Genomic DNA, 26,509 nt, shown 5'->3' with positions numbered 1-26,509 from the left:
TTGGACGTTGTGTTCACACCAGTACGTATAAAAAGCGGATAAGAAAATATCTTCATGATTTCTATTCTCCAAATTTTACCCATGTATAAAAGTGTCACAATAGAACGTTATTTTTTAAATAATAAAAGAATATTGTATTATATTCAAATAAATGAATATGAATTATAAAAGTAAATGAATATTTATTCTATAATATTATAAAATAGTATATTTATTTCAAAACTAGTAAAAAATATTGAAATAAATCTAGAATTGTGTAAGTGTTTATAACGATAATAAATAAAAGTCAAAATTGCAACTCCTTTGCTTTCAAATAAATTTCATTAGTTAAAAACAAAATACGTGAAATCTCTTTGTAACGAATACCGAAATAACGAAATTCCCAGTGTAACGAACTTTCATACAAAATGTTTTCATTGTAACGAAGACTGATCTCAGTATAACAAAACATTTTGATCCGAATTTAAAAATTACTTGACACAATATTTCTCCGAATAAATGTCGTCTTTGACATGGCGTGTGCCGGATTTGTTCACAAGCAACATTCAAAGTGTTTCGCCGACCTTCAAACTTTTTTTAAAAAACATTTAACAAATTGTATTGTGTTCATTACAGTATCCTTAAAAATGGGCAAGAAATGATCTGACAATTTGTAAGAGGTTTTTTGATGCTTTTTAAAAAGCACATACCGCCTAAATTAAAACGGGGCATCATTGACTTTTTAGAAAATTTTCGGTGGAAAAAATGGGCAAAGATAAGGCCGATTAGAGTAGTTGAGAAAATCGTTAACAATTCTCTGCGCTCAAATACTTTCAACCTCTAAGGCTGTATTCTCTAGAATACAAATGTATTTTCATAAATACCGTCGAGACACCGATAAACGCTACTACCGTGTAAATGTCAACAGCTAGCTAGATGAATGAATTAAGTTGGAATGCTATTTTAATTGCTTCCGCAGCTAAATTGAGCTTATTGATAATCGAGGCAATTCATTATTTGTCGATTACTCTATTACATTTTATTAAACCATAAAATTCACATATGTATTATTAGTGAATAAGATATTCAGGACGGTGTCTGCGTTTATTTTTATATGTAAAAATCATATAAATTATTATTACATAACATTAGCTTAGGCGACACAATATTTAAATGCATTAATAATGTCTTTCTTAGTCGTATCGAAAATTGAACTCTTGGAAGTACAGATGACTGCTTATGCTGGATCTGGTCGTAATAAAAAGGGGCTGCTTCTCTTAAGCCTCGAAGGGTCGTCTCGACTTCGTATTCCGAATGTTTTGTTTAGCCAAACATTTGTCCTTGTAGCTTTCTAGAGTAGCAATGTTATTCCAAGTTATATTACAAAATAAAGTGACAAGATGAGGATTGTCCTTCTTTGTCATCATATTGTCCTTGAACAATTTTTTTCAAAATTACCTGTTTTCACAGATGGCCTTTGAACAAAATTTTCGAAATGATTCTTTAGCTTATTTATAAAAACATTAAATTTATATAGTTCATTCTTTGTTATTTCTTGACTTCTTCCTTTTTCGTCGATCTGAAAATTCAGTTCAAATACCTAAATTTACTGCTACTCATTTATATTTCCTCCCAACTAAGTGTAATATTTTATAAGGTTCAGAAAACAATAAAATTTGCTTTCTGAGGCTTATAAAACATAATTTGCAATTAAATTTGAACACAATCGGAGCTGTATCAAAAAAATACACTCTGTTCCTTTGATTAATAATGCTTGTTGTGAAAGTACTTCATAGAAAGTGGGTGCTTTTGAAGGCAATGTTCCACTCTTTTTATTTATTTTAGCATGTATAAAAAAGGCAAAAGAAACTTATACCTGAAATACTTAGTACATTGCAAACAACTAGTTATTTTATGTTAGTTTTTTTTATGAATATATATTCTTGAGTCGGGCCCCAAAAATTTGTCCCGTCTCCCCCGTTCCTTCTCGGCAAGCCTGATTGGACTATCTGGGGTATAACTCTATGTTACAATTCTCGCCGATTCTCTCCCGGCTCGTACCATCCGTCTCCTTACTAAGATGTGTTTAGCGACAGCTAAGATAAGCTGGTATCTCCTTATGTAGGCTTATCTTACGTCCTGGTTTTATACATTTGATTTCCGAGATGATTTTTTTTTAGTTGTCCCTGTTTATAAGATGACTAGACGTTCTCCTCAAAAATTGTATCCTCCTTTTGTCTTCCTTGAACAAAAATGACCAAGGTGACCTTTTGTTTAGCTCCCGCATCATCCCTTAATTAACTAAAAAATCCGTAATACCATTTTTTTAGCTTCCATGCCAATTTGTCCTTCTTTGTCATTCTGAAACGAAAAGCTTCTTAATTATGGTAAGGCTATATTTAGTAAGATGACTGTTATAATAGCAAAGTAGGACACTAAAAATAAAAAGGTTTGCTCTAAAAAAATGCCATTACAGAAGCTTTTGTTCGTGTAGTATAGATTACCGCGAGAGCTAAAAATAGTTCATGTCAGATTTTTGTGGATTTAGGGGAGCTAGCTCTGACATTTTTGTTCAAGGAGGACAAAGAGGAAAAAATTGTTAAGGAGTACATCTGGTACCTTATCTTTAGATATGTGCGCCCACATATTAACTTTTTATCTGTTTTAATTATTTCGAAGAATTTGCATTGTTTTGTTGCATCATGGTAATGTTTTAGGAATTTATATGTCGGTTGTAAATATAATAACGACGTAGGAAAGGTCGCGGTTTATGTTTAGTCGGCGCGAACCGTCAGACTGGAGATAATCGGACGGGAGAAGAATAACTCGCTCTGTCGCACTCTGTGCTACGTCACGGCGCGCATCTGTAGATGTGTTATCTGTCCGCGGCGGTAGTGGCGAGGCAGCGGCGCTGGCGGCATCTGCGGAGGCTCGCGACACTCGGTCAGTGCGCCGACATGCGCCGGCCATGGACGCCGACCAGGACGTCTTCGCGGCGCTGGGTCAGTGCGTTCGTCTCGTTATAAATCTTCGGCGGTTCGCGCAACGGCGCGGCGGTCGTGCGGTCATGCGGTCGTGCGGTGGATCGTCGCGAGTGAGAGCGTGCGACGTCAGCGAGCGTCTGACAGATCGTCGACCGTCGCTCTTATCGGCCGAGAGGTCGACGCGCAGTCGGCTTTTCCAGGATTTCCCGACCAATGGGCGCCCGACGCTCGTTCCCGGACTCCTCCCTTTTTCCCGATTGGCGTCCGACGCGCCTGCGTCCCGCTTTCCCTCTTCGTCGCTTTGTTTATCTCGCGCGACGTCGACTCGTTTCTGTTTCGATTCGTTACACTATCAGGCTCGCTCGAGCGATACCTACTACTACCATAATAAACACGGCAACGCGCGCATTCCGGGATGGGGTTTCGATCCGACCGAATGTTACAAAATTGACGTTCAACACCTGCGTATTGTATTTTACGACGGTCACGAATCGATCCCTTTTCTACATAAATTTCTATGCTGTCATTCAACTGCATAATTATCGACAAGTAGAAAAATCTAGTAAATATAATAAAAAAATTAAATTTATAAATAATAAAGGGCGATGCAACTTCAAAAAATATTTAACGATATCTTCGAAATTTTTTTAATCTAACATTTCATTAATTATGAAAAATAATATTAATCAAATGGCCTTCTCTAAATCTTTTGCAGCAACCGACCCTTGCGATGTAATTTTTAATGACTTTTTTGTACATTCCGGGCGGTATCTCCGCTATAACTTGGCGGATGTTAGTTTTTAGGTGCTCAATGGGAACCTGGGAAATTTTCACGTTTGCACCCGATGTGTGCCAAGTCTTGTTACAACCACATGTCTTCCACCTCAATATATTCAATTTTATGCAAAAAATAATTAGTTATTATACGCCTATAGCGCTCACCGTTGACTGTTACAGTCCGACCTTCATCGTTTTCCAAAAAGTAAAGCCCAATGACGCTGCCTGACCACAATTCTCACCAAACAGTCACTTTTTGAGCATATATTGGCCACTCGTGAATTACATGAAAATTTCCCTCGCTCCCTATGCGGCAATTTTTTATATTAACATTCAATTTGCGTAAAGTATTCGCCGTCCACGGTCTCTGGGCCTCAGTTTTTGTGTTATCTTAATTTTATACGCAAGTCCAGATGCAAAATACGCCAAAGGGAGCCATAAAAAAAGTCCAAAAGCTGCAAACGGCGACGAATTTTCGACCACACTTTCACGTATGCCACGATGATGCAAAGGCCTTACCCTATCTCCAACTTTTCCAGCCTCTTCAAATTTATTTACTTCGTTGCGATTGTTCGCTCTGTAGAACAATGAAATTGAGCTGTGGTTAAGCGATCTATTTCGTAAATGTGTTTTTGCAAACTAATATTTGAAACTTTGAACATGCGTGATTATTGACAGCTTGATTTACGGTGATGCTAACATAGGAAACTCAAATGGGACCAACCTGTATTAGATGTACAGGTTTCGCCAATATCTAAAATCGTCAAAATCGCAAATTGACATTCAAAAACAATTTATTTTAACGCTACTTTAACCAGAGAATTGTCTACACTCTATTTTTTAAGTCAGTGTTCGATAATAAATTCACGCGATCGCTGAGAATAGTATTAATTTTAGAAATAAAATCTAGAAATATTATATAACTATAACAATAGTAAAAGGGGCGATTAGATAATAATCTCGACAATCTGCAGAAATTTAAGAGCACATGATGTTTTCGTGTTCTGACTGTTGAAATTAGATATACTATATTCAGTTATAATAACGATCTGTATTTATATTAAGAGGTTTGTATTTGTACTTATATGGGCAATTTCATTATGTAAGTAGAAAGGGGGTGGGGCAGTTGAGGGTATTTGTCCCTCTGATTTAAAAAACGACCCCTGATTTTAACTTAAAATCCTTCCGTCCCTGTTTATAACTTATAATCTAAATAATCCATCTCGAAACTATTTTTTTAAATATGTCATTTCAGTGAAATCATATCGGAATACACATTCACCGGTAGATATATATTTTTACAAATGAAAAAATTATCTGGCAGGTGCTAATAAAATTATATGGCTTAAACTTTTCCATATGTAGTAATATATACATTTACATACTTTATTTACATGCAATATATATTTTTCAGTGAAATTTATTTTTACTAGTGAAGTCCAAATATATTTTTATCAATATATTTCTACTGGCGTAAATAATGTTACTGACAGGAAGTAGTAAAATTATATGCTACTATAAAATGTCTATGAAACTCAACTTGATAGTTGCAGAACGTCCATTTGTTGTTTAAATCCAAACTTAACCTACACGAATTGACCAAACCTAACTATAGTTACATAGTTAGAATTTTCATTATGTCAAGTCTAATTTTCAACCAAGCCAACTTAGCTCACATGGTAAAATAAGCGAAGGAAAAAGCAGACGAACGTCGCATTTTGAATATTGCTCCATAGTTTATCTGCCTTGGATGTTACACTATTTTTTATAAAACTAGCTAGCGAGTGTGCGAATACCGGACCCTCATATTTTTGGGTTTTAATTATTATTTTTGCTTCGTTCTACGTTTTTAAAATTTAATGGTTCAAATTAGACATTATTATTTAGGATTCTTAATGATAGTCCAAGTGGTTCAATCTATAAAAACTACTTGACATTTTCAATTCATTTGAAAATAGGTTTACAGCTTGACTAAATATTTCTGGAAGAAAACATTTTATATTATTTAACGTTAGATTTGAAACTAAAATATTTAAAAATAAATCTAAATATTGTATATCATTTATGAATTGGTTTAAAACTTAGATAAATAATAATACAATTAAGCATTGTACAGTGAAATTTAAAAAGGACCAATAAATTAATTTCGTTATATCGAATGTAAGGAAGATGATATTTTATTTTTAATTACCATATTCCTACAGCATTAAAATAACCTTTTATAAGGTTGACAGATCGTTTTTTGTCCATTTTTAAGGATACTGTAATAAACACAATAAAACTTGGTAAAAAAATGTTATATAAAAAAAGTTTAAGGATCGTCGAAACACCTTGAATCTTGCTTGTGAACACATCCGGTACACGCCAAGTCATAGACGAACTGAATTCAAAGAAATATTGTGTTAAGTTGTAACGTCATTCTTAAATTCGGATTTAACTATTTCGTTATACTGAGATCAATCTTCGTTACAATGAAAACATCTATAATTGATGCAATTTAAGCAATTATAAGTCATTGATTGTGTTTTAGCGTATTTTATGTGTTTGAGGGCATGTTTTAACGCTGCATATAACACAATTTTATCATAAATTAAAATTTTATTAATAAAAATTTTTTTTGGTTACGCCATAAGTTACTTTATAATTAAAAAAAGTTGTTTATATGTTTAATGTGTATATATAAAAGTCAGTTTTTAATTACATTTACTAATTAGAAAGAAACAATATACTGAAAATATCAAGCACTTAATCTGTTACTTTAGACCAAAAGTGAACAATAAGCACAATATGCGCTTTAAAAATATTAATAATTTTGAGACTTTGTCTATTTTTATTAAAAAATATTTTGATTAATATTTTTTTTAAAGTAAATGTTTTTTCTATGCAGCATTATATATTTTATTAATTAATAAGTCCATAATAAAATAAAAATTATTTTAAAGGTTCAAAACAATATTTTGAATAAATCTTGAAATTTGATTCAGATACTTTATAATTTAAAAAATATTTAAATTAATGTTATTTCTTTCGAAGGCGTAAGTAAGAGGGAATTTTGCAACACTATGTGTTTAATAGTTGGTTGTTATTGAATACTACTTAATTTGAAACTTTGCCCCTTTTTGTTGGAAATGTTTTTTCAAGTGAAATTTTAAAAATTCTCTGAAAACTATAACTTTAAATTGCCAAAGTTCGCCAAAATTTGAATAATTACATCTTTTTTCTGTATAGAGAAGTTAATATAAATCCACATTATTTATTTTAATCCCGTTTAAACTAAACATATTTATAAAATATTTTTTTAGTATTTGATGATTTTTATACATATTTTGATAAGTGTTTTATAATTTAAATCGATAAAATCAATTTCGTAGTTCGTTCTCAAACACGCCCAGAACAGGGACTTCCCTTTCAAATTTGCTTACATGTGACAGCTCTTCTGTCATCTGGCAAACGCTCGCTGCGCTCAGTTTTGTGCAATTAAATAAACAGTGAAATATGTTATAAACACAATATTTTTCTTACAAAGTGTCAATTGAAGATGATTCAAAGTGATGTTGCATTGGAATTATAGACTAATCTAAAACTATAAATTATAAGTGTGCCAGTAAGTGTTTGGTTATGTGAATAATATATCACGGTTATTCTAACAAAATTACTATTGACTTTCTAGGATCAAAAATTAAAAGACAAACAGCGGTGATTTGGCAATTAAAGGTATAGATACCAAAGTTAATTAAACATATTGAATTACTAGTAATAATGAAAAATCTCGTATAAGTGTAAACAAAAAGTTACATTTTACCCACTATATGATCTAATAACATTTACGTATGGCAAACAATTAATATATGACAATTTTGTAGAAGATGAAGAGATGCCAATCTACGTGTTTAATCCTCTACAGTAACTTCCGTCAATTTTGTTCTTCGATTGTCGTTTAAATTTAATTTATGGATTATATTAGTAGTAATAATGTGTTCAATGTTTACTCTTGATGAAGACCTTATTGATTTTAAATATTTTTCAGAAGCAATGATGGAACAATCTGATGACCTATATGAAATTGGTATATATAAACAAAGAGTGAATCTTCTCATGTTGAATTCACTGTCAGCAAGTATTATCTTTTTATAAAGAACATACTACATAAGTTTGATGTTACTGAATATCATGAATTTGGCTATTCCTAAAGAGGAAAATTGATTAAAAATCATGACGTATACACACATATTTTGCCACATCGGAATTAAAAATAACCCACTCTTAGATATTTTGACTATCGATTATTCCAGGTATGCAATCATATATTTATAATCATTGTAAAATGTCGTCCATTAGATAATATTCAAGAAAGTACATATGTATAAGCTGTCCGTTGGCTAATGTATACGTCCCCAGTGCGACGGCGCCGATTTGATCGACATTAACTTTCAATCCTCATACATACTAAGGATATATTATACGTTTATTTGCAATTCGAGTAATTATATTCAGTCAAATCTAACGAATATGTGCATTAAATCAGAAGCAATGATAATTTTTATGTATTGTAAAAGGAAAAACTCTCTTTTCGGCCTCGGAGCACGTCGTCGGGAATTCAAAATTTTAAGATTTCAGTATAAAGATTGCTTTATGATTGTTTATCTAATTTAATCAATGTATTCTGCATTTAATCGAAAGCAATTATAATGTTTATGTATTATAAAAGGAAAAACTCACTTTTCGGCCTCGGAGCCCGTCGCCGGGAATTCAAAATTTGAAGATTTCATTACAAAGATTGTTTTATGATTGTTTATCTAGTTTAATCAATGTATTCTTCTACTCCTCAACACATTATGTATATATTACATTTTCATAGTTATAACGCACCTAGTTAATTTGCAATCCGATTATTTATATTCAGTCAAATGACGAATTAATGAAAAGTATTGTCACGTAGAAAAATTACATTATTAAATAATAATTATTTAAAACTGTTGTCACAGTACTGTTGGCCATCTTGTTTTATATTCGAATGCTTATTTTTTATTGGTCGAAACAACAGAATACATTACCAGTGCCTCGGAAAGCGATGAAGCAAATTCAATTTTTATTATTATTTATTATTATAATTAAATATATTTCCTTTGTTTATACAAATATATTTTTACGTTCATACAAAGCGATACGATTTACAGAGTAGAGAATTGAATGGAGAAGTGTGAAGTGTGAAAAAGTGAGTGTTTCATTTTAAGTTATGCGCATCCGGAAGCAGAAGCGACGGCTTAGAACAATTATATTATAGGTTTTGGTCTATTCATCCGTAAGATTAGACAAATCTGGGAAAACCTAATCTATGATGATCGACTTGAAATATAATTATACGATAGTCATTAATTCAGATTTACCAATCGATGAAAATCGATTGGATTCGAACACAAGTCATTTGTGTAGTAGCCACCGACTTTGTGCTGGTTATTTTAAATCATTTCTATTTATACATATGTTATGACTTTTAACAGGTTATGCCATTTATATATAATATTTACATATTTATTCTCACTACAAATACATAAGAATACTTTTTGTAAAATAAGATAAAAAAATTAGCGCTGACCGCAGTTTACAGTAACCAAGCATTGACAGACTTTCAACACATTTATGTTTTATTCAAACGCTCCTGCTTAATCTACAAAATGAGTCTAGTAGATTTTAGTACAATTTTATGTCAATAGCATATAATAAATATTCTGAAAAAAAGCAGTGGTTTCAAATTGGACCCTTGCGTTACTCCAATATTTTTAAAATACTTCGCTAATATTATTATATCGCTTGAACTTGAACCTTTTTATGAACGATCATATATATTAAATTAATGTTAAAAACACTATTATTTTAATAATAAGTAATATTATAATTATTTACAGAGACCAAGTGCATATTCTGTTCATGCAAAAGGAAATACTAAGTTTACTACTTACTGAAGTATAGCTATGTGTTATACTTTGCATGCGCCACTGCCGTTACCAGTACTAGGGCCCTACGAGTCCAAACCTTATGGGCGGGCACCCAGCTTTTGCCGGCCGGATGAGCAGGACCCACCCCGTAGTGCTAAATATTTTATTGGAGTTTTATTAGTGTTTCTCTCGAGTACTCGCGGAAATGTGCTCTCGTTGGCTGGCCTGCATTGCGTATCATCCTTGTTACAACACCACCTCCCTGATCTTCGAGAGGTGTATATATTGCCGTGGTTCCCCTCAGAGCCGAGCCTTTGGCCCTCCTTGCGTTACTCTGCTTTTTCGTATTTATTATGTTTTTAAATGGGATGCGGTGCAGGCGTGAAGACGCTCAATTTAGCGTTAATTTCTTAATCGAAGCTTTATTTTTTTTTAAAGGTAATCTTATATCTACTTTTATCCCTGATTTTATACTCGATTATATATTAGCTAAATCATAGAGATGCAAAAATTTTATCCAAATTTTACCATCGTTTCGTCCTACCTACTTGAATTTAATATACTAACATATCTTTCGGCCATTTATAAATTTATAATGTGTACATATAAATACTATATAAATTATAGTTATTTATTTTTTCGTAAATCTTCAATTGCAAACTGGCAGGCGTTACCGAGTAAACACAATCAACAACTACTAAGTGTTAATCAGTGACTGTTTATCTATTATATTTTATTTATTATAAACTATTATTATAGCTTGCAATTAATATGTCATTATGAACGATTTTTAATTCATCCGTGAGATTAAGTAAATCTAGGAAAACCTATTCTGCGATGATGCATCGGAATTATAATTATATAACAAACACTAATTCCAATCTCTTAGACACGATAAAAAATATTGGATTCGAACCCAGGTCTTTTGGGTATTAGTTATCGACTAATATCATTAATCTACCGTGCTGGTTATATTTATATAAATATATTTCTTTGTGGATGGGTTCTGAAATACATATACAATTTTTAATTTTAAATTTACTACTATTATATTTAGATTATAGATAATGAAAACTATGGTTTAGGGTAAAAAACTAAAACGCGCTACTGAAGAATGTTTACTGCAAAATAACATATTTTCTCGCAGAACAGATTGGCAAACCGTTCCATAAATTATCAGTTTCCCAAAAATCGACACGTAACTGATATATAAATATAGATAGTTCGTTATTATTTAATATTTAGACTGATTTGGCTTTAGGCTAATTATATGTTAATTAGGTTAAACAGCCTCAAAAAAGTTTAGTGTAAAGGGTAAAATTAAATAGTTTTAAATGACAGCGACAGCCGCTTTTAACGAATGCAGTTTATCCCAAAATGGTCTTTAGTCTAGACTAGATTTTAAATGGTTAAAAAAACCTTTCATTTTATTCATTCACTTAACTCTCAATTCAAATTGAATGACTTTTTTCTGGAATTTTCATTCGATCTAATCGACGGTATCCTAAATGTGTGTTAATTTATATGGCATATCTAAACTCAAGAGTGAAGAAATTAGGACACAGAACACAAAATATTGGTCACCCCTGTTAAAAATACCATACGTTTAAGAGTTAATTAAAATACTCGCATTTTGAAAATAAGTAACGTGCTAACAATTTTTATGGTATTTTAACATATTTGCTTTTTAGTTTTGATCGACGGTAACGGCCGATCAGACTGCGTAGCGCGAAATTTTTGCATTTAAATTTTGCGCATAGATCAACGACCGGTTCCCAGAAACCGGTCGAACAACGTTGAATTATCGTATGTGCGCTGTTTTATAGCCAGATCGAAAGTTCCGCAAAGATCCTCGACCTTGCAATCGTTCCCTAGTTTGATCGCAGTGTTACTTAATTTTCTCACCTCTTATTTCATATATTTCAACGGCTATTATCAACAATGTAATAACACTTACAATTAAAAGTTTTGTCACTATATTTTTTTTTTATATTATAGTATAAATATTTATTACTAATGTCTTTACAAAATAGAGGCGAAGTCTCGAAAGATGAGAGATTATGATTGTTATAAATACGATTCCGTTCGATAACTTCAGATTAAATAATCTAACGATTCAATTCTACCGTTATTTTTATTAGATAATATTCGATCGATGTGAAATGAAAAGTTAACATTTTCGTTCATTTCAAGAATCTTTTTTTAGCGTCAATTTAGACAATTACTAATAGTACGATCTTGTCTAACGAATGTGTCTGCGCGATTTGATACGCACTATCTATAATGTTTAAGTACACATATCGGATAAACGCGTTTTTATTTTATATGTACATATTTAGATAAATCTACACAAAAAGTGACATAGTCCGATGTCATGTTTTTAATTTGATTTTATAACGTAAAACGCGATGAGTAATCTTCGACGGTTCATGAATCATATTGTTTATTCAGTCTCCTATATAATTGAATTCCGAATTAGATTATATTCATAGCTTGGCGGGAGCGCTATATATCAGGGACGGATTGGGGCTCGGGTTTTAGCCAGTAGGCCTCCAGCTTTTCGAAGCTTCTTTCCACTCTGTTAAATCGATCGAACAACTTAAACTTTTTTTACTTTTGAAAATATTACCGAATCTTACAATCGAAGATGATGAGTCTTTAAAACAAATTTATTTTAATATTGATGTAGGGTTTAAAACCCTTTGACAATAATACAATTTGTACGAATAAACAATGCTAATTAAATAAATTAAGCAGGGCTTTGGAGTAGTTTAAAATTTTACCGACTCCGATTTCAACAATTTTAGTAAGCTCTTAAATCAGATTTAATTATTTTAAGCGCGGAAAATAAACGCTAAGACTACTCCTAAAATACTATTACTCCGACTCCGACGCCCTAAAATTAAAATTATTGTCTTGAGCTAGCATTGCATGTACGTAGTACACATAATTTCCATCTTATACAAAAATTAAGGACTTTATAATTTTATATTTGGTAATACATTATAGTCGCATCCTACAAACAAGCGAGCTCAAAGATCAATTAGTATTTTATTTTTTTATTATTAAAAAACAAAATAATCTACCCTTAAGCTTGCATGTTTTACGAAGCTGACTGTATTATTTAATAATATTGCCTATTTTTTTTACTATTTTTAATAAAGACAAATTTATTATAGTGCATTCGAATAGATTAATGTCTGCCGCGTTGTTTCAAATCGAATTAAATTCTTAAATAATGGATGGTTAAAATATTTCGGTAAGGTTATGCACTTGTAAAGAATTACACACCATTTTAAGGGGTGCTCCATTATTATGTCCAAGGCTGTACTTATTAAAAAAAATGGTGATAGACTCGAGAATTTTTTTAGATTTTCTTTGAGGGATAACCCGAAAATTTATGGTTTATAATCAGGGACTTCATTTCAGCTTTTTCAGAGTGGGAGGGGGCAAAAGTTAGTCAGTCAGTGGTCATTTTTTTAGTATTTCGATGTCATTAAGATATTTAAATAAATAAAAAAATTTCAGGCAAATCCCCCCCTCCAATGACGCCCCCTACGTTTTGGAGAAGTCCTTGTAACACACACTGACACATGTATTTTCTGTTTTATAGTATAGATGACATTTAGCGATGATGCGATGAATATTTATAAGGAAATATGCTTTTTATTGCTGCATCGCATTTAATGGCAAATCGATTTAGCTCGGCTTAAATTATACACATCGTTATTTATCCACGAGATTAGGAAAATCTAAGAAAACGATTGAAAAAATATTTTTCAGAAATATGAAATAATTCATAATATTATAATTTTTTAACATACACTTTTCAACTAACAATGATAAATATAAATCAAAATTATGGTAGCGCCCCATTAAAAGTAAAGCAAATATGATATTTGCTCATTGTATTGTTGTTTATGAAATACACATTAGACATTTCGACAATGTCAGTTTAATCATCGGTATGGTAGTAAACGTGTATAGGATCAGAGGGACATAAAAAGCTAAAGTCGTCGCGTAGAGCGTAGACCGTAAAAGTATAAGTATCGATCGATACGTCCAGTGACAAAATTGGTTTTTATTCTACGGGCGTAGAGGGCTGCGATTGGCTGATAGCGCTTTTCACGCTCCTCCCCTGGCGCTTTTCCCCCTTTCCACCGCGCTTCATTCGCCATCGGCCGTCGGCGGCGATCGCACGCTCGGAACGCCGCGCCGTCGGATGCTCTTGTGACGATGGAGTACCCGTGGTCGCTGGGCGAGGCGGCGCCCCACGAGCCTCCGTCGGCTCGAGCCCCCGTTCGCGCGTCAGGTACTCTTTTCGCTCTCGTCTCGCTCCGTCGCGGTGGAGTTTCACTTTCGCGATCCTTTTACTCTACTCGCTTCTCGCGTGCCGGGCGATCTGCGCTTTCGAGGAGTTCTTCTACGCGAATAATTTTCCACGATACTCGATTTTCGTTAATAAATAACTACAACACGTGGACGATCGGTGTGAATAATACTACTGCTTCGACACTGAATGCGCAAACTATTACATTAATAGTGAAAATAGTTTACTTCGAACGTCGTCCATAAGTGAAATTCTACACCTGCCTTTTTCGTTTATTTCTACTGCCGTAACCCAAAAAGCGAGAGAGTATAAAATATAATAATTTTGTTATGCGAATTCGCCGTAAAAGGATTATATAGTTTATATATGATAAATAGAATTAATAGTCAAATGAAAAATATTTTTCATCTCCACTTTTGCGGTCTCCGATTTTTTGATCCTAGAACAGAAAAATAATCAGTGCGTATCCCCAATATACAACATTTTGAGGACTTCACACTATTATCTTGATCATTTTATTTTATTTCTATAATATATAAAAATAATGTTATTCAGATGTGTATATGTGTAATTAAAAAAAATAATGCCCTTTTTCCGCGCAGCTATACAAGTACCTTCATGGCTATTATTATATTTTGGGATATTTTCTCCAAAATAAAATATTGAAATGTTGTGTCAATAAACTGTTATTTTTTATAATAGCTAATTTTTAGATAATTTTGTGCCATACTAGCTCGATTTTATTTATTGATCCGTGAGATTATGAAAATCTAGAAAAAACCTATTCTGTGATGATCCATTGGAATTTTATTATATAATAATCAATAATTCCGATCTCTCAGAAACGATCGAATTAGCAAAACAATAGATTCGAAGCCAGGAATTTCAAGTGTTAGTTAACGACTTACACCACTGATGTATCGGGCTGGAAAGTTTGACTAACAACCTGTTATTATTCTTTGAAAAAGTTTAATCGATCGCAAAGTTTTTAACTTTTCTTAAAATTGTTTTATTCATTAAAAGATGCCCATTTTTGGATTATCTTAGCGGTAAACAAAAATCGTCCTTGGTGAATGATGTACTTAAATTCACCCGCGATTTCTTCACTCTTATTAAATCGTTAATTCCTTTAACGTTTTTCTTACTATATCTAAAGCTTCTAATGCGGTCATTAAAATAATAAAAATTATATTTGTATTTTATAATCAGTTTGAGAACGATTTTATATACCAATCTCTACGAAGACTAGCTGTTTCATAAAAGATGACTTCAATTTCCAAACTTTAAAAAACATTAATTAAAGGATATCTTCGAATATTTTTATTAATCGAATATTTGATGTACTCGTATTTTTTATTTATAAAAAATAATATTTACTGTAATGTAATTTTCGATGATTTTTTCGTACATTTCGGGCGGAATTTTGGTTATAATTTGACGGGTGTTGGTTTTTAGATGATCCAACGTTTCTGGTTTGTCGGCGTAGATACGACTCCTAGCGTAACTCCACAAAAAAATCCAACGACGTTAAATCGCATGATCTTGGCGGCCAGTTAACGTCACCAAAACGTAAAATAATGCAACCTGGGAACTTGGGTTGCGCTGTCTTGTTATAGCCACGTGTCTTCCACATCAATATCTTTGATTTTGTGGCAAATATAATCGGTTATCATGCGTCTATAGCATTCACCGTTGGCTGCTACAGTTCGACGTTTATCGTTTTCAAAAAAGTTAAACCCAATGACGCCGTCTGACCATAAGGCGCACATTTTGTGGCATGTAATGCTCTCTCGTGAATCACATGACAATTTTTCTCGCCCCGTATGCGGCAATTTTGCTTATAAACATACCCAGAGAGATGGAAATACCCTTCATCAGAGAAGAAGATTTTCTTTTGAAAATCAGTATCAACTTCCTGCTGACTCAACAACAAATCTGCGTAAATTCTTCGCTGTCCACGGTCTCTGTCTCAGTTCTTGTACTATCTGAATTTTATACGGGTGTAGGTTCAAGTCCAGGCGTAAAATGCGCCAAAGGGAGCCATAATAAATGTCCAAAAGCTGCAAACGCCAACGAATCTTCGGCGACACTTTCTCGTACAGCAACAATATTCTCGGCCGAACTTGAGCCACGATGATGCAAATACCTTACCCTATCTCCAGTCTCTTCAAATTTGCTTACTACGTTGCGAATTGTTCGCTCAGTAGAACGATGAAATTTACAAACTAACGTTTGATTTACAGTTCTGCTAACATAGGAAACTCGAATTGGATCAACCTGGATTTATTCTTCGTCTATTGAGTTTTCAAAATCGTGTTTAATTAAAAATACTAGCCAATATTAAACGTGACCCTCGCAAGACTAATCGATTTAACTGATTTTCTTCTTAGATTAGATCAATTCTTATACATTTCGCTTATTACAGGCCGCACTGACTTCGTTAGCGGTATCGACAATGAGGCGCTCGACTTCAGTCAGCTGGAAGCGTTCATCAACAGCGAATCCGGAGGTCCCGCCGGATACTTCGCGGCCACCCTCGCCGCCACCGACGGACACCATCCTCACCACAGACCGAACGTCCCAGGGTGAATTTTTCTACCATCGTCCTGTCTTCTTTTAGCTCCTTCGAATGCAGACGTTGATTATCGTTTAGGCACAGACTACCGGAGAGTCCTCCCGACTCGGGCTCCGAGCACCCGTACAGCCCACCGGACGGCCAGGGTCAATCTCCGCACGCCTACCAGACGCTGACGGCCGTGCAGGGGGCGGAATACCCGATGGCACCGTCGCCGGCGAGGGGTGGCTCCGAAGCGCGCCAGATTTACGCCGAGCTGAAGCCCACGCACCACAGCCTGCTGCACCACGAAGATGCCTTCGCTCAGCTGCATCATCCGGAGTTTTGCGCACCGCTCGAAGCCGAACCAGAGCTGCAGCCCTACCAGCTTCACTCCAAGAAGCGAAAGCTGTCTCAGGACGTCAAGTGTGAACCGGGTAAGTAACATAGAAAATATATTGAATTCATATACGTACGAATTCAACGGTGAACGGTCTATTGCTCACGTGGCAACTAGTTACAGAATTATTGGTCAAGCGGATTATTGCTCACACGAATATTGGTCACAAAGCAACTTGCTCACATGAAAATTGGTCACAAATCGATCGCTCACAAGACACTTTTCAAAGTAGTTGAGAATTATGGCGTTAATTAAAAATAATTTCCTATATAATAATTAAATATATTTCATTAATTTGCATATACTTATTTTTAATCGATCAGCTAATATATAATTATGTTTTAATCTACCACCATTCATTGATATATAAAGTTTAACAAATCAGCAGCTTTCATAATTAAACTTATCCATATGCCTTCGATTCTTAAAGCAAAAATACCTAATTGCCGCATTATTATTTTTTTATAATTTTTTTGCAAAACCAGATAAAATTATTTAAAAAATAGTGTATAAATATTTATTAATTTCTTATTTTAATCAATTGATTCTGTTTTCACTTTGTGTGCTGTTAATTGTTGCGATCGAGTTGTAGTGAGTAAGTTGTTTTTGTAGTCAGAAGTTGCCTTGTGAGTAGTGTTCGTGTGAGCAATAATCCACGTGACCAATATTCCTGTGAGCAATGACGAACCGAATTCAATATATTAAGCGTGGAATTTCGAGGTGAGAAGTATTGACGAATAACTGTAAGCAAACACGAGTGTCGCGATCTCTCCAATATCCTAGCTGTTGCAGCCCCATCTCCGGCCGCGGTGCAAGCTGCGACGCCTCGCAGTCACCAGCCGGCGCCGCACGTGCTCGTCACTCTCGGAGGGGCATTGCCGCCGCCGTCGGCATCTCCCGGAGACCCCGGGGACCCCAACGCGGATCCAGCCTACCAGTGCATTCGCTTCCAGCCCTTCCAGCAGACCTCCTGGCACTCGCTCTGTGACCAGGCGCTCAAACAGCTGTGAGTGTTACCGTAGCTGTCGACGTCGTTCTCAAAAACGCCGATAACGCCACAGACCCGTCGGTAACCCTCTTCTCGATGACGTCACGCACGAGCTGTCCGGCCGCGTAAGAAAGAAGATCCTACGACTGTCTGGTCATGCTTTACGAGTCTAATGCGCGTGCGCGTCGACGAGCATGCTATATTTTTACGACACGCATTTTCACACTAGTATGATTCTGCGCCCTAGTTACGACATTGTTTATTTTGATCGATCACCCCGTTTCGTGTGCCTATGTAGAAACGCACCAATTTAGGGTCAAACTGCGTAAGGCTTTCATAATGAGATGATTCGTCAGCCTGGCCGACTTTACGCAATTACGCGATAAATTTTCTAACATATAATATACTTTATTATATGAACCCTAGCGCTTATATTGTATATTAACTCATATTTTCTCAACGTCCTTTATAACGCTCGCGACGATGTTGCAGGCCGCCGCCGCACTATCGCGTCGACGCCGACAAAGGCTTCAATTTTTCCAATTCGGACGAAGCTTTCGTATGCCAGAAGAAGAACCACTTCCAGGTAACTTGCCACGCGCAGCTGCGCGGCGACGCCCAGTTCGTCAAGACTTCCGACGGTTTCAAGAAGATCGTGAGCTTCCACCTGCACTTTTACGGGGTCAAGGTCGAAGCGCCCAACCAGACGATCAAAGTGGAGCAAAGCCAGTCGGACCGATCGAAGAAGCCCTTCCATCCCGTGCTGTGAGTATCCTTATTTTATTCGACCCGTTCGAGACGAGTTCGACTGAGAGCGTCCGCCTTCGCAGGGTGGAGCTGCAGAGCGGCCAGGTGACCAAAGTGACCGTGGGCAGGCTGCACTTCTCCGAGACCACGTGCAACAACATGCGCAAGAAGGGCAAGCCGAACCCGGACCAGCGCCACTTTCAGTTGGTGGTCGGCCTGCACGCGCACACCATGGACCACCACTATCCCGTGGCGAGTCACGCCAGCGAGAGGATCATAGTGAGGGTGAGTGGCGTTCGGCGGTAGTTCGTCGCCGCCCCCTCGCGCGCAATACGACCCACTCTTTCGTTTCAGGCGTCCAACCCTGGGCAGTTCGAGTCCGACGTCGACCTGTGCTGGCAGCGAGGGGTGACTCCGGACAGCATCTTTCACGCGGGTAGAGTCGGAATCAACACGGACCGGCCCGACGAAACCTGCGTCATTCACGGTGAGTTCGAGACCGTCCGTTCTCCGCATATCGAATCGTCGCTGACCTCGAAATCTCCTCAGGTAACCTAAAGATCACTGGCCACATCGTGCAGCCTAGCGACGCGAGGGCCAAGCGGGACATAGAGGAGTGCGACACGGCACAGCAGCTGAAGAACGTGCAGAACATCCGCGTGGTCAGATACAGCTACGAACCCCAGTTCGCCATGCACTCGGGGCTCGGCGGAAACGCGGGAGAGCCGAGGGTGCACACCGACACGGGTGTCATAGCTCAGGAGGTGAAACGGGTGCTCCCGGAGGCTGTCAAGGAGGCGGGAGACGTCACCCTGCCCAACGGGGACACCATCGACAAGTTCCTGGTGGTCAACAAGGTGAGCAACGGCGCCGCCGCGCGTCCGATTCGAACGCTGATCGCGAAGCTGTTTTTATTTCAGGATCGAATATTCATGGAAAACGTGGGAGCCGTGAAGGAGCTGTGCAAAGTCACCGGCAACTTAGAGAATAGGATCGATCAGCTGGAAAAGATCAACCGCAAGCTGTGCAAGATCAACTCGCTTCAGCGACGGGACAGCACCAGCACAGGTTGGTGGAGAAGGTATTATCTCGAGTCTCCGAACGTTCGGCGATTAACCGTCTCGATGCGCTTTCAGCGGGCTCGAGACGCTCGACTTCCACGAACAACTCGGCGTCCGGGAAGTCGAACCCGAGTGACGACGTCGGCGCAGGTCTGCCCTATCGCTGCTGCGGAAAGCGCGCCGAGGGCAAGAGCGCCCGGAGTGACGGCAAGTCGAAGTACGCCAACTTCTACAACAGCAACAAGATGAACGCGTGTGTCAAGTACTACACGGCCAAGCACCATCGGCTCACCAGAGAGATATACGAAGACATCCACCGGAGTCGCGACGAAAAGGCGCACCGTGACTCGCCCTTCTTCGTCGAGCGGGGGTTCGACGATAAGAACGACCGTCGTTCGCCGTCGACCGCGATCGTCGACGACCGCTCCTGCGATTGGCGCGGGGAGATCTGCTGCCGGCGAGCGAATCGCAGCGCCAAGTGCTGCGAGGACGCCCCTTCGGACGAGATCTGCTCCAACAAGTTCCTTCAAGTGCTGATCGGAGTGCTGGTCCTGATCATGGCTTTCTGGTAAGCGATCTCTTCGCGAGCATACCTTCGTTTTTACGACGTCTCTGTAGCGAATTGTTTCCTTTCTTGCAGTCTGGCCGCGATATCGGCTCTCTATTTCGTCGAACATCAAAACAGGATCGCCGCCAATTTCAACAGCTATCAGCTGAAGAGCGAAGAGCGCACCAGCGCGACCAAAAAAACCGAGATCTGGAAGTTCGGCACCGAGCCCGCCGAGTTCGTCGACAGCGTCTTCGTAGAGAAAATCAGCAATCTAGTCGTCACCACCGAGTTTTCCAACTACATATACGACAGAAAGCCAGGCGAGGTACGTTTCCGTGACTTTTTGAGTATCGTTACTTCGTATCACAGAATACGTTTTCCGTTTCAGAGCGTTAAAGCGTCTAAAATACCCCACGTCGCTAAAAGCGGTCCGGCAAAAGATTTCCATAACGATCCTCCAGCTTCGAGTGAGAATCTTTCATTATTATAATGTTGATCGAATAGTTCAAAACATCGACAAAAGTACATTGTACAATTCGATCGTTCTCACAGTTATACGACTGTATTCGCTATTTACGTGTTCTTAATGTACTGTAGGTTTCGACAATGCGGAATTTAAGTCTATTCATGCGAAGGCGAGACCGAGAGGCGGTGTCCCTTCGAATCCGTTCTCGTCCAACAATCAACCGCCCGACGCCGTAGTTTACCGACACGCAGAGAGTGAGTTTAGTTCGAGATACTAGTTAGTAACTAGACATAGCTCACAACGTTTGACGTTCTAGCCAAACATCAAAAGGTGCACGAGAAAGAGGAAAACAGCATTCAAAACTTGATTTCGCAAGGCCAAGTCGAACAAATCAGCCCGGCCGACGAGCATGCGGATAAACCGTCCAAAAACCTGGGTATAATCAAAACGGTAAAGCCCATCGGACGACCCGAATCCTGCTTGTTTTACGACTTTAAAGAGGACGGAAGCACTTTTCACAGTTGTCAGGTTAGCACAGAATTATATATCTGATAGACAAAAAAGTTCACGTTTTTATAAAAACTGTCAAATTACATCCAGATTAATCATTATTGTAATATAGACTTAATGTTTACATCTTATTTGTAAAGGTCTTTACTCTCGGAAAGCTCGTGGATGATGAGGTATCTTTTTAATTTTTGAAACAAAAACATGTCGAATATTGCTATTTTTATCATGCGAGAAAAAGAGCAAAGAGTAAACTCGTCTAATTGTGAATCTTTCAGGTGTACTGTTGCGGTTCTCCGTCTCACGCGTCGGAAACGGCGAATCTAGATTCGCCGGAGATAGAGGTGCCTATTAAACCTCGCGGGAAGAACGCCACGACTAACTCTTCAGATCCGTCCGAGGGGCTCGATTCGCCGGAGCCTGCGTACGAAGTTCGCTCGGCAGTCTCGCCGAGCTCGAAAGGTGTCCATACTCCGAATCGAAATCTGAGCACACCGGCAGAGAAGGAGAGCGTCGAGTCAGAGCTAGCTAAAAATATGGTACCAAAGAGCAACCTCACCTACCTGAACGAAAACGGGGCCAAGAAGTTCATCTCGAACGTTTCCAAAAACCCTTCCATGGAGGTGCACGGAAAGAAGGTTTCGCACGGACCTATCGTCGATCAGATTTCGAGCGTCGAGAGGCGAATCAGACGACAAGCGACAGCAGACCGGTCCAAAAAATCGGAACAGAACAACGTTCAAGAGAGCGATATAACAGAAGGTGAGGTATCGGTAACGTAGCTTCTCGGTTCGATCTCTATTTTGAATGTCTTTTCAGAAATATGCGACCGAGTCGACGTCAATGTCCACAACGTCAACTTCAACACCACACTGGGCACCGACAGACTGTGCTACAACAACGCATATCACTTGAACGTGACATATAACGTGCCTATATCCAAATACATGTCGGACAAGTCCGTCGTCTTGACGTTCACGTGAGTCGCGTTTGTGTTATACTCTGACCGACGGCATTATATCGTATCTATTTTTACAGTGGCGCACAAATGAAGGAGTTCGTCTATTGCAAAACGTACAACACCGCATACTCCAAAAACGAAGATTGCCACATGGAGCCTGAGAAGATTTCGGACAGCGCCGACGTCGTGGCAAAGACTTCGGACAGCGTCGTCAATCAAACGACCAACCAAAAGAACGAGTCGAATTTCGAAGTCGACTTGACGGGAGTCATGAGCAAGTACGTCGTCTTCAGGATGTCCATATTCAACAACAATCAGGTATGACGACATAGTGATACCGTAAACGAACCCACACTGTTATTTCGAACGCTTTCAGAACGTATGTCACTTGGCTGACCGTAAGCTGGGAGAGTTTGTGCAGTACACGATACACCTGTACAGGAACTGCGAAGAGTTGTATTGAAAAATCTGGAGACGGAGGCACGGGAGTCTCGGTTTAGAACTAGGAGTATATTGTACATAGCGAATCTCTCTGTACATTCAATGTAAATATTATTTTTATAAGGCGCATCGAGGAATAGCGAATATTTTGTCGCGAGTCGATCCGTATCCGTCCACCGAACTAGGAGCAGAGTCGCTAGATAGCGGAGCGAAAGACACGTACGTTAGTCGTTAAGAGATTTTGTAAATAGTTTTATTTATTTTTTAACTCACTCGGAGAGCGAGGAGTAGCGGACGGAGTCGAATAGACGTAATTTGTACCTGTTTTGACGATAGTACTCGTAGTCGTATACGTATCTGAATATGATATACATAAATGCATGATATATATTATAATAAATGAAAAATATACATAAATATATATATATATATATATATATATATATATATATATATATATATATATATATATATATATATATATATATATATATATATATATATATATATATATATATATATATATATATATATATATATATATATATATATATATATATATATATATATATATATATATATATATATATATATATATATATATATATATATATATATATATATATATATATATATATATATATATATATGTATATGCATATGGATATGGATATGTATATGTATACATATATATAAGAATAGTCGAGTCTGTTCTCATTTTATAAAGACAAATCAATAAAGTAGATTTTTAAAAGCTACGTCTTTTATTCTCTATTTTAATGTGAGATTGAAACAATGGATCGATATATTTTTTAAACTGTTATTCAAAGAAAAAATATAAAGGCAACAAAAACGTTTAAGCGATTTTTAACAAATATATTTTTCGTTAAACGCTTCAGGATACATTAAGATTTCTTCAAGAAACAATTAAATAAGAATTTTTTAACTCGTAGACTATAGAGGTTTGTACGTGATTTATATTTTTTATTTAAGTGAATTTAAAAAAATTATAATCACATTGTAATATTAATTTTAAATATACATGTGAAGAAAGTGTGTTAACTCGCAAACTTCGACTGCACGAGCTCGTCGAGTTTGTTAACTCAAATTTTGGTTTGCTGATGTTTCAATCTAAGGTTTGTTTATTATAAAATAATATTTCTATCTAAGATATTTTCATTAATTAAAAAGCCTAATCATTAGTATTATTAAAAAATTTAATAAATTTTCGTTATAGACTACTCAAGGACTTGTATGGCGTGAAATTTGTATTAAAATATGTTAACAGTGGTTTATGCCTTCTGTGTTTTAAGTATCAGCTATATTATTTCATGGTGAAGATAATTCAATCCAAGAAGCCTAAGATGGAATCATTTTGCAGTTTAATAAATAAAAAATAGATCAAATAAACTGAATTCTGTAAAATGATATCAAGTTATAGTTAACTCTATAGTCTATTTATTTTCAAGAGTCAGTGCGCAAGAACATTGTTTAACGCGTAATCATAACATGCTTTTAAATTTCTGCCCTGTGATTGGTCGTTCGCCGTAAGATCAATCGTTTCATTGAGAACGACCAATCACAAGGCAGAAATTTAAGAGCACATTTTGATTACGCGTTAAACAATGTTCTTGCGCACTGACTCTTGAAAATAAATAGACTATAGAAACTATGTCACTTACAAATGAATTAACATAGGCAGTATAGTAGAAGAACAATCTATGCACACAATCGGAGAAAACAAGTTATTCAATGGATGCTTAACAAAAATAAAAAGAGGGCGAATAAAGCTGAATATATATGTATACAAGTTTCTCAGAAGAGTTAGCATACCGTTCACATAGCAGCAAAAGTAGAGATTACAATTTCTTAAAAAAGCTCATCAAATATCATATGATATTTTTATTCAATCTTATGCTAAAACTTTAAAAGTACAAATACATTATGTAGTAAACAACCTGTGTACATTATTGAGAGTTGAAAAAAAGTGAAATTATCCAAGTTACGGGATCACAAAATTAAGAAACAATAACTTTTTTCTATTTTAAAAATGTATGCTTTATTATATGAATTTAATCTTAAGTATTTGTGTTTTTCATATTGATATATATATATATATATATATATATATATATATATATATATATATATATATATATATATATATATATAATATATATAATATATATATATATATATATATATATATATATATATATATATATATATATATATATATATATATATATATATATATATATATATATATATATATATATATATATATATATATATATATATTGTTGTCATATTTTATAAAAATATATATTTTTGTACATATTTTTAGATGAATATGTCATTTCAGTAAAATCATATCGGAATACATTTTCACCAGTAGATATTAATCTTACCAGTGAAAATATAAATTAACTGGCAGGTGCTATAGTCATTAGATTAATGATTGAAATCGAAATATTAAAAAGACGATCACTGACTGGCCAAATTTTGTCCTCCCCCCTTGAACAAAGTTGAAATTACGTCCTTCTTATAGCTAGACAAGTTAAAAGTGGGTTTTCGGAGTGGAGCAACATCAGTGTTTCGATTCTGGCGCTACTTCTCTTTTGTTTGAAATAAAATCGCAGTCATCATAAATACTTTCGCTCGACCTAAATTAACCTTTGTGCGAAATATGCATACTTAATATCAGGTTTAATAATGCGTTTGTCTTCGTTCAAATTTCCGGTTGGACGATTCGGAATTTCGTTTCGAAGAGCGCAATCGATCGAATGCTGTTCGGCTCTATTTATAGAAAGTGATGTGTGTACATCGTCGGTACCTAAGTGCATTCCGTTCGACTCGTTTGCGTGATTATGGATACAATAAATTGCGCATAATCAGGGTCACGAGCGTTTCGACGAGACGCGATATCTCGCGCTCTTATCTCTCTCTACGGTCGACGAGATACGTAACGACCAGGGAATAATTTAATTATTAACTTTCGATTCGTTTCCATCGAACTGAACATAATTTGATTTATATGTCGGTCGTCGCCCTATAAAATTGCCGAGTCTCCAATATCAGTCTTGCTACAGTACTATTTTTTACACAAAATTTCTTCTCATTACTATTTTCTACACATAACATGTCTCTTGCGCATGCGCGAGCACCTTTTGTTGAGATCGCGTTCAGAAACTCACTCATTCACAAAATTATCATCAAAGTGACTGTTTAAATACATTAAAGTGTAATAAAATGTATTTAAATATTTACCCCCCACCACATCAGAAAAAAATATATAAACAACACTTTTCTACTATGAACTACCATTTTGTATAAATTTAATATCCAAACATAATTAAAAAAATATATTTGCGTTATAAACAATATCACGGTTTAGATAAGTGGTCTACAAAGTAAGGTAAGCCATAAAATAAAACTGTAGTTGAACAAATATATATGAGCTCGTCTTTATAAATTTGACAGCGGCCATGCTATCAAGTACTCGCAAGAGAGGCAGACAGAAAATATATGTAAGCAAAATTATATTATATTTATATTTTAAAAAACACGTAAAATAGATATCGATACCTCATATAGATATCGATTTCCATCTGTATCCGAACCTAAAAATATTAATTGTTAGAAAGGCACTTAATACAAACGAGGTTATATTAGTCGAAGAATACAAGTTTTTGACATGCTTGTCGAGGCACCAGGCTGCAAATCAGTGACATATATAAACTATTATTACAGCTTAGAACAAGGCAAATATAATAAAATATAATCTGTGATGATCGATTGAGATTGTAATTAAGGAATAATCACTGG

At 36.1% G+C, this 26,509-nt stretch overlaps 2 protein-coding genes and 1 long non-coding RNA gene across 8 annotated transcripts in view; 2 read left to right on the top strand and 1 right to left on the bottom strand.

The window, feature by feature from the left end:
* agt (O-6-alkylguanine-DNA alkyltransferase) overlaps window positions 1-26,509 on the top strand; it is a 595,014-nt gene that overhangs the window by 567,338 nt on the left and 1,167 nt on the right. The gene's annotated exons all lie outside the window — the stretch shown is intronic.
* Window positions 303-26,509, bottom strand: part of LOC148238265 (uncharacterized) — a 47,474-nt gene continuing 21,267 nt past the window's right edge. Inside the window, exon 2 of the long non-coding RNA XR_015810566.1 lies at window positions 303-7,793. This is a non-coding gene — a long non-coding RNA (uncharacterized LOC148238265). The remainder of the gene's footprint in view (window positions 7,794-26,509) is intronic.
* LOC148238269 (uncharacterized) lies at window positions 2,862-23,132 on the top strand. Of its 6 annotated transcripts, none has more exons than XM_088191091.1 (18): window positions 2,862-2,981; window positions 16,432-16,591; window positions 16,660-16,997; window positions 17,753-17,966; window positions 18,441-18,713; window positions 18,779-18,980; window positions 19,050-19,182; window positions 19,245-19,552; window positions 19,616-19,763; window positions 19,832-20,324; window positions 20,397-20,631; window positions 20,695-20,773; window positions 20,904-21,026; window positions 21,089-21,300; window positions 21,558-22,041; window positions 22,099-22,258; window positions 22,318-22,558; window positions 22,617-23,131. In XM_088191091.1, exons 1-18 carry the CDS (start codon window positions 2,948-2,950, stop codon window positions 22,701-22,703), a joined length of 3,924 nt encoding a protein of 1,307 aa, XP_088047217.1. In that variant the 5' UTR covers window positions 2,862-2,947; the 3' UTR covers window positions 22,704-23,131. The 6 variants fall into 6 exon arrangements, 5 of the variants coding, with proteins under 5 accessions (XP_088047217.1, XP_088047208.1, XP_088047192.1 ...); XM_088191082.1 differs by having other exon boundaries at window positions 17,744-17,966; XM_088191066.1 differs by lacking the exon at window positions 2,862-2,981 and adding an exon at window positions 7,787-13,988 and having other exon boundaries at window positions 16,666-16,997; window positions 17,744-17,966; window positions 22,617-23,132.

The sequence above is a fragment of the Plectrocnemia conspersa genome, unplaced genomic scaffold, assembly GCF_051122295.1.
Source record: "Plectrocnemia conspersa isolate PC_06_02 unplaced genomic scaffold, ASM5112229v1 ptg000001l, whole genome shotgun sequence".
NCBI lineage: Eukaryota > Metazoa > Arthropoda > Insecta > Trichoptera > Polycentropodidae > Plectrocnemia > Plectrocnemia conspersa.
This window is presented reverse-complemented; position numbering and strand designations above follow the sequence as displayed.

Bases quoted from the DNA above. Each gene is read 5' to 3' on its own strand.
- LOC148238269 (XM_088191057.1), top strand. From the start codon at position 13,913: ATGGAGTACCCGTGGTCGCTGGGCGAGGCGGCGCCCCACGAGCCTCCG. The intron at 16,998-17,743 runs GTAAGTAACATA...CCAATATCCTAG, and splicing joins GGACGTCAAGTGTGAACCGG to CTGTTGCAGCCCCATCTCCG. The intron at 17,967-18,440 runs GTGAGTGTTACC...ACGATGTTGCAG, and splicing joins GACCAGGCGCTCAAACAGCT to GCCGCCGCCGCACTATCGCG.